We start from the raw sequence: 7,964 nt of genomic DNA, 5'->3' as shown, positions 1-7,964 counted from the left end.
TGTCGGTCGATCGTTAATGCGTTCGTTCCTCTGGATGTCGGTCGATCTTTAATGTTTCCTCAGAGATCCTAACGAGCTGAAGCGGACCGTCACCGGTCTGTCGTGGCATCCTGACGGTGGCAGGAAGCTGGCGGCTGCCTACTCTTGCCTTGAGTTCCAGAAAACCTCTAAAGACATGAGCCCGGACTCCTACATCTGGGACATCGGTGTGTAAGACAGATGCACAGACAGCAGCTGGATTCACAGAGTCCAGAGTTCACAGATAGATTCATGTTTTGTTTCAGAGAACCCGAACAGACCAGAGATGACTCTGAAGCCGGCGTCTCCACTCGTCTGTCTGGAGTACAACCCTAAAGACTGCCACACTCTCGTGGGAGGCAGCTACAACGGACAGATCGGTGGGTTCAGGTTAAGACTGACAGACTTTTACCTGTCAGTGAGGAGTTTATGAAACTGTCGTTGTGTTTGTTTTAGCATACTGGGACACTCGGAGAGGCAGCCAGCCAGTGGAGGTTTCCTCTGTGGAGCACAGTCACAGAGACCCAGTCTACAAGATCATCTGGCTGCAGTCTAAGACTGGGACAGACGCTTTCTCTGTATCTACTGATGGACAGGTACACTGACCACGGACAGACAAGTAGACTGACCAGAGGGACTGTTATAATGACAGACAGCTCAAAGTCTCTCCTCTCTCCGTCAGGTTCTGTGGTGGGACGTCCGCCGGTTGAGTGAGCCCACAGAGCGTCTGGTTCTGGACCCGAGCAGGGAAGGAAACCTGGACCGAGCTTTAGGAGCCATCTCTCTGGACTTTGAGTCTACCATGGTGAGGTTTATCTGTTGCTGTGTTTACAGCAGGACTCACATTTTAAGACCCTTGTACAGTGTGATCCTGATCCGTCCCAGACTAAAGTGGACCCTCGTGGGTTGTATGTAGGGTTGGGTACCGAAAACCGGTACCTACCGGACTGAAACGCAACGCAGATTTCAGTGCTTCCTTTCGGTGCCTGAGCCGAATGAAATACTTTTTTTACACTACTCTGATGACTCCATCCTGGCAGAAGGTAACGAGAGCCTCGGTCCTCCGCTCCTCACACATAGTATTATTACAACCGGACGAGCCGTACGCGCTTAGAAACAAACCCCTCCATCATTCTGGCAAAGCTTCGGCCATGATTTATTAAAAAAAAAAAAAAACGAGAACGAGATCTGTCAAATGGCTGGCAGGCTACTGACTTCCTCCATCGACATCCGGGTACTTAGCGCTGACGCTCATAAGCACAACATCCACAGGACGCGAAACCTTCTTCTTCTTCATTGAGGTGTAGTGGCGGTTGGCAAACGATGAATTGGCGCATTAGCGCCACCAACTGGTAAAATAAAATAAGTCAGGAGAGGTGTCGTATTTTGCCAGAGAAGGCAAATATGCTCATATTTCTGCAAAAGAATTGCTGAAGTTTGAAGCTGTAGTGTGTGTACAGAGTGTGTGTGTTTTGTATTTATTTATATTTATTTAAGTATACTGTAAACTGTTAACAGTTAATATATTGTTCATAGTTTGAAGTTAAAAAGTTTGAAGCTGTAGTTTGAAGCCAAGTGTTTTGTATTTATTTATATTTATAGTATACTTTAAACAGTTAATATATTGTTCAATTTGAAGAAAAAAGTATCGGTTCAGGCACCATTTAGGCACCGGTATCGTTTTAAAAGTATCGTTTTAGCACCAGTATCGGAAAAAAACCAAGCGATACCCATCCCTAGTTGTATGTGGTGAAATCTCTGGTCTTCAGTCCAAACGATGGTCCTAGACCCCAGTGAGACACGAGTGAGTGGTGCTGAAGAAGGTTGTAGACGTGGGCCGACTGTGGAGATGAGGCTCGTCTTGACCCGGTATCTGCTACCATCGTTAGCTAAAAGCTATGAACCGGTTGTACGAGTCTCAGCAGGCTGACCATATGGATCAGAACCACCAGGATCTACCAGTACAGCGTAAGATTGTGTGTCCGTTCATATGAACGTGCATCTTTTCAGACCAGACGTAGTGAAGTGAGGCTTTGATCGGTTGGTGCAACATACATAGAGTCCGTTCAGAAGACTGGTCTTAACAAAGACCGGCTTAGAAGTTAGGACCCAGCTCAGTGAAGACGGAGGTTGTGTACTATATCTAGACTGTATCACTCCAGAGAGATGATGCTCTGTGTCCCTGCAACAGCCAGGATTCAGCACACCAAGGCTGTCTCTATCGGGGCTCTACAGGTGGGATCCTGGTCTGAGGTTCCTTAGACCCCAAAACTCAGATTCATTGAGTCAGCCTTAATCTTAGTCCCCCCTGTCTCAAAGTGTCTGTCTGTCCCCCTGTCTCAAAGTGTCCCCCCTGTCTCATAGTGTCTCTCTGTCCCCCTGTCTGAAAGTGTCCCACCTGTCTCATAGTGTCTCTCTGTCCCCCTGTCTCCACAGCCTACTAAATTCATGGTGGGGACAGAAGAGGGTCTGGTTGTGTCCTGTAACAGGAAGGCAAAGACTCCTTCAGAGAAGATCGTCTGTACGTATGATGGACATGAGGGACCCGTCTACGCTCTGCAGAGGAACCCTTTCTTCCCCAAAAACTTCCTCACTGTGGGGGACTGGACGGCCCGCATCTGGTCCGAGGACATCAAGGAGTCCTCCATCATGTGGACCAAGTAGGACCCACTTTTAAAGCTTTCTTTATAATCCGGTCCCCTCTGTTGTCTCCTGTCTTCATCTTGTCCTGGTTCGTATTATCTCACCTGATTCTTTCCAGTCTTGTCCCTTCTGGTCTCCATGTGGACTTCCTGTTACTCAAACCAGACTTTACCTCCTGTCAGGTATCAGATGTCGTATCTGACGGACGCCTGCTGGAGTCCCGTCCGTCCCTCCGTCTTCTTCACTGTGAAGATGGACGGCATTTTGGACGTCTGGGACATCTTGTTTAAACAGAACGACCCCACACTGAGTCTCAAGGTGAGTCCAGCTCACTGATCCACTATAAAGAACTAAGTCTCCTTCTAGTGGACCAGCAGGACCCTGGTCTACCAAGAGAGTTCAACGGTCCTACTGGTTATCTGGTCTTACTAACCCTAACAACCAGGTCCTACTGGTTATCTGGTCTAACTAGCCCCAACTGGTCCTACTGGTTACCTGGTCTAACTAACCTAACCAGGTCCTACTAGTTACCTGGTCTAACTAACCCAAACTGGTCCTACTGGTTACCTGGTCTAACTAACCCTAACTGGTCCTCAGGTGTGTGATGAGGCCCTGTACAGCCTCCGTCTACATGAAACCGGGCGGTTGGTGGCGTGCGGCTCTCAGAGGGGCGGAGCTACGCTGCTGGAGATCAACTCTGGACTGTCGACGCTTCAGAAGAACGAGAAGAGTCTTCTGGCTGCTGTCAGGACAAATATATTATAAATATATATATATATATACCAGTGGTGGTCCTTCAGGGCCTGCAAAGCCTTCTCTGCTAGCCTACAGAGAATCACAAAGTTATAGCTATTTTATAATTTAATAATTTTTCTTAAATACACTACATGTATTATAATTTATAAAAATATTTTCCCCATTGTCTTATGTTCCAATTGCACAGCTACTGTCTTCCTCAGTTGCTCTGCTTCCAGTGCAGCTTGTTTTAAGTAGAGCTTTTATCCAATCAGATCTCACCTCTGTGTCTCTAGGTAAGAACAGAGGCAGAGGCCTGCAGACTCACAAGTGAATCCATGTGCACTTTAAGTGAATGGGGACGATATTGTTGATTGTCATAGTGTTCAACCAATCAGATCTTTAGTTTGACATGTTGGGTGTATTCTTTGATGTGTCAGAGCCTGCTCGCTGGCCTACAAGTACGTCAGCATTACGTGCAGCTCAGTGTCCAGGTGCAGCTCTGCAGTGAGGTGCAGAGTGTGCTGCGATTGGTCAGTGGGTGAGCATGTGACTATCGTGAAACGAAACTTAACAGCAGAGGCTTAATCGGGTAGTGAATTACATCACGTGATGCAGCTCAACCAATCAAATATGGGCATTCTGACTGAGTGAGATGTACCACACACCATGACACAGGGGGCTGAGACGAGGAAAGACATTGCAGAGCAGTACGTTTAACGTTGAAGTTGTGAAAGTAAAATCCTAAAATAATCTCTTTGGGTAAGAGTTCAAATTGAAAGATATGGAAGAAATTATGACATTTTTTGCATTTTGCTTGGTGTAGATTATTTTTATTTTTAGCTAGCTTTGTTTTTTTATGGCTGAAGGAGGAGAAATGGATTCGTGAGTTGGGATTTAACCGGATTAAACTCTTTGACAACAAAGAAAGGAGGATGGAGTTTGTCTTTAAGTCAACTGCATTTGTTTTTTTACATCTAATATCTGAATGGCCCTCGAGTGTGCAGCAGAATGCGTGTTGCTGCAGTGTTGCTGGATTGATTTGTTGCTTTGTTGTCATGTAAATACTATATGTGACTGGTTCTTGTGAGTTTGTTCTTGTCATTGTGTTAATTATATAAATTTGGACTAAATGCATTGTCCGTTAATTATGAAGCATACCGTCATGCGCGGAGTTATTGTTTGTTAAGCTAGTTTAGCGTAGCCTCCCAGAACACACAGCTGTCTTTTGTTTCATTTTTTTTTGTTCCGGGTTGAGTTGTCACAGCCTGTTGTCTCCTACGTTAGCGCAGAAAACATTATATTTCCCACAATTTAAGCTTCTGCATTTTCCAAATGCACCAGTATTATTCAAACGTATTGTTCGGTTCGTAAGCCTCGTACCGACGGTTTAATACGAATACTTCTATTGTTACACCCCTAGAAACAAATAACCGTAGTTGTGGCGTCATAATGAGATTATTAGGAGGTGTTTCAGCTTCAGGACAGCACTGAAGGCCCAGGTATAAAATGAACGGCCCGCCACTGATATATATATAATATATTTATATTATATATACAGTATTTAACAGTTATTTTATATTAAACAGATGTTTGAGCGAGAGACAAAGCGAGAGAAGATCCTGGAGGCCCGGCAGAGAGAGATCCGTCTGAAGGAGAGGAGCCGGTCTGAGCAGAGCCGGGACGAGGACGGGGGACGAGAGGACCAGGACCAGAACCAGAACCAGCTGATGGCCAGAGCTGAGGACCACTTCTACCTCGTCACGGAGATGGAGACCAAGAGACGGAGGGACAACCAGACAACCGGATCAGAGGACCAGGACCAGAACCAGAACCAGAGTCAGACTCAGAGCGAGAGCCAGGACCAGAACCAGAGTCAGAGCTAGAGTCGAGACCAGGACCAGGACCAGCAACTGTCTTCTGACCATAGTATTGATGAGCTGTGAAGTGATCGGTGTGGAACTCTTTAATTAATTAAACTAATTAAACTCAAACTGAATATTTAATTTGATAAAAACTTGTTTTCGTTTTCTTAAATAATAAAATTATTTCACTGTTTATGTTTCAGGAGAAAAATGTGAAAAGAAGAAAGTTCAGAAACATCTCAATGAATAAAACATCAGATTTAATGTTTATTGAAATGTTTTAATAAATTAACTGAGAATCTTATTTTTGTTCTTTTTGTTTAAAAGTAAACATGAAGACAAGAGGTTAGAGGTCACCACTGACCATGTAAAGCCTCTTAATATATATATATATATATATAAATGCATATATATATATACTGTATGTATCCTCCTGAGACCCAGGAAAAAAAGTGTTTTAATTATTTATTTATTTTAATAAATTAAGTGTTGAGGTGGTAAAAAACACATTGCAAAGATTGTTTTTTTTAAACATAACTTTATTAAACTTTGTCAACATGTGCACTGTAGTGTACAACAGGACTTCATTAATGTCGAGTGTGAAACATTAACACAATTAAAAAATCTGATTTTGCTCCAGTTTGTCAGCAGGATCTCAAAAATGTATGAACATATTTGCACAAACTTTCATAGAAAAGTAGTTAATTGGTTAACCTCGAACTCATTAACATTCCGCTCCCACTGGCCAAAAGGGTGCAGTGGGCGTGGCCAATCACAGAAGTAGACCAGACTCAGTAGACCAGTGTTCCTCTGGGAACCGTCTCAATAGATCAGCGCTCCTCTGGGAACCCTCTCAGTAGACCAGTGCTCATGGGAACCCTCTCAGTAGACCAGTGTTCCTCTGGGAACCGTCTCAGTATTTTGTTATGTTATTGTTTATATATTGTGCATTTTTCATACTTAATATTTTTACTCTGTTAATTCATTTGCTGAAGTATATTTTTGCTGCTGTAACCCACAAATTTCCCCCTGAGGATGAATAAAGTATCTGTCTGTCTATCCATCCATCCATCTATTTCACTTAGTTTTCCCTCATTGTATTTGCTTTGTGTTGTCTTGTTAGTACTTGACAGTATACGAGTCTCCTGAATGATGATACTACTTATATTAATATTATATTAAAGGGTCAATATTGTATAACCTTGTATTTAATCTTATATTCTGTTTTTAGGTTTACTTTGCAACATCTGTCTCTTGGGACTACAGATGGCTTTAACTCTGGAGCATTTACAGCAATGTTTGTATTGATGTTTACTGTCCCTCATCAAATAAACCAAGAAATAAAAATAAAAAACCTGGTCTAACCCTGAACCTGGTCTAACGGTCATAAAGTCCCGATGTTACACACTCCGTACACTAGGCGGGGGTATAACCCTTAAACGATGGTTTGTATTCCTCCAATAACCCGAAAGAAGAAGAAGGACTACGGAAGTCTCCGTGTTGTTGTTACTCTCCGTTAGCATCGTTAGCATCATTAGCACCGTGAGAACATGTCCCGGGTCCAGAAGATCCGGGTCTTCGTCACTCAGCGGCTCAACGCGGCGCTCGAGGACATTTTGGGAGTTTTGGAGAAAACGATCGTTCAGTACGAAGAAGAAGCGGCTCTGAGTCGCGAGGTGATCTCGCGCCAGCACGCGCTGCTCTGCGCGCTCCACAAACCGCTGATGGAGCTTCCGTCCGCAGGTGAGGTCGAGGTCCCGGTCCAGCTTTACCTGTGACCCTTAAAACTCAGACCAGGTCCAGGTGTTACACACGTCCCTGGTTCAGGTCCAGTTGGTTCTGGTCTGACTCAGAGGCTAAATGTTGTTCTACTTGTTTACAGACGCGTTCACACAGCAGCTGATGAAGAACCAGGAGGTTCCCCCTGAACACCAGGACCAGGAGGGAAAGCAGCTTCTCGACCTGGACGAGGCCGACATCATCCAGTTCACCTTCAGTTCTGGGGGTGCAGCAAGGTCCGATGAGGACCTGGACCTATCAGCTGCTAGGACTGCCCGGTTAAAACCAGGAGCCTGTGGTCCAGATCAGGAGGTCCACTTGGTCTCTTCTGAGACCGAAGACAGCGAGGACTACAGTAAAGACTCCACCGACACCAGGTCTGCTCCAGACCAGCAGAAACCAAAGATTACCCGGAGACCAGCAGGACCCTCCTCCTGCAGGGTCTGCAGCCGGACCTTCAAGACCCGCCGGTTCCTGATCCACCACCTCAGAGCTCACCTGAAGGACTCAGAGTCCGTCTGTGGTCTTTGTGGTGAACGGTTTGAATCCACACAGAGTCTGAAGATCCACATCCAGACTCACCGGACCCCTCAGAGGAGGATGGGGGAGCTGGAGAACCAGACCGGACCAGGACTGGGACCAGGTCCCAGCAGCCAGAAGAACCTCAGTGTGAAGAAGAAGAGTCTGAGGTGCGAGTCTGGTGAGGAGAGACGACGCTCACAGAAGAAGAAGAAGAAGACGTGATGTCACTGAGACGTGATGTTGTTTATTGTTTCCATGGTAACGTCTGATGGTTTGTTTCTGAATTCTAATAAAAACATTTTCTACAAACAAACAAAGTCCTGAATATTATTAAATATCATGAATATTATGTATATGTGTACATATATATATATATATATATATATATATATATATATATAT

At 44.7% G+C, this 7,964-nt stretch overlaps 2 protein-coding genes across 2 annotated transcripts in view; both read left to right on the top strand.

Moving 5' to 3' along the window:
* LOC116376809 (dynein intermediate chain 2, axonemal-like) overlaps window positions 1-5,385 on the top strand; it is a gene marked incomplete at its 5' end in the record, with an annotated part of 6,061 nt that extends 676 nt beyond the window's left edge. The window contains 8 exons of the mRNA XM_031838291.1: window positions 64-206; window positions 285-398; window positions 475-614; window positions 701-823; window positions 2,455-2,678; window positions 2,844-2,979; window positions 3,259-3,405; window positions 4,986-5,385. Coding sequence (XP_031694151.1) covers window positions 64-206; window positions 285-398; window positions 475-614; window positions 701-823; window positions 2,455-2,678; window positions 2,844-2,979; window positions 3,259-3,405; window positions 4,986-5,282 — 1,324 coding nt within the window. The remainder of the gene's footprint in view (window positions 1-63; window positions 207-284; window positions 399-474; window positions 615-700; window positions 824-2,454; window positions 2,679-2,843; window positions 2,980-3,258; window positions 3,406-4,985) is intronic.
* A 1,358-nt stretch (window positions 5,386-6,743) lies between these two features.
* On the top strand, window positions 6,744-7,879 carry LOC116376812 (zinc finger protein 641-like). Its single transcript, XM_031838295.1, has 2 exons — window positions 6,744-7,004; window positions 7,144-7,879. The coding sequence occupies exons 1-2, from the start codon at window positions 6,812-6,814 to the stop codon at window positions 7,782-7,784; spliced, it is 834 nt and encodes a 277-aa protein (XP_031694155.1). The 5' UTR covers window positions 6,744-6,811; the 3' UTR covers window positions 7,785-7,879.
* The last annotated feature ends 85 nt before the right edge of the window (window positions 7,880-7,964 follow it).

This window comes from Anarrhichthys ocellatus, unplaced genomic scaffold, assembly GCF_004355925.1.
Source record: "Anarrhichthys ocellatus isolate YVR2014 unplaced genomic scaffold, GSC_Weel_1.0 scaffold622, whole genome shotgun sequence".
NCBI classification, from domain to species: domain Eukaryota; kingdom Metazoa; phylum Chordata; class Actinopteri; order Perciformes; family Anarhichadidae; genus Anarrhichthys; species Anarrhichthys ocellatus.
The sequence above is the reverse complement of the archived record's forward strand: the minus strand, read 5'-3'. Positions and strand labels throughout refer to the sequence as shown.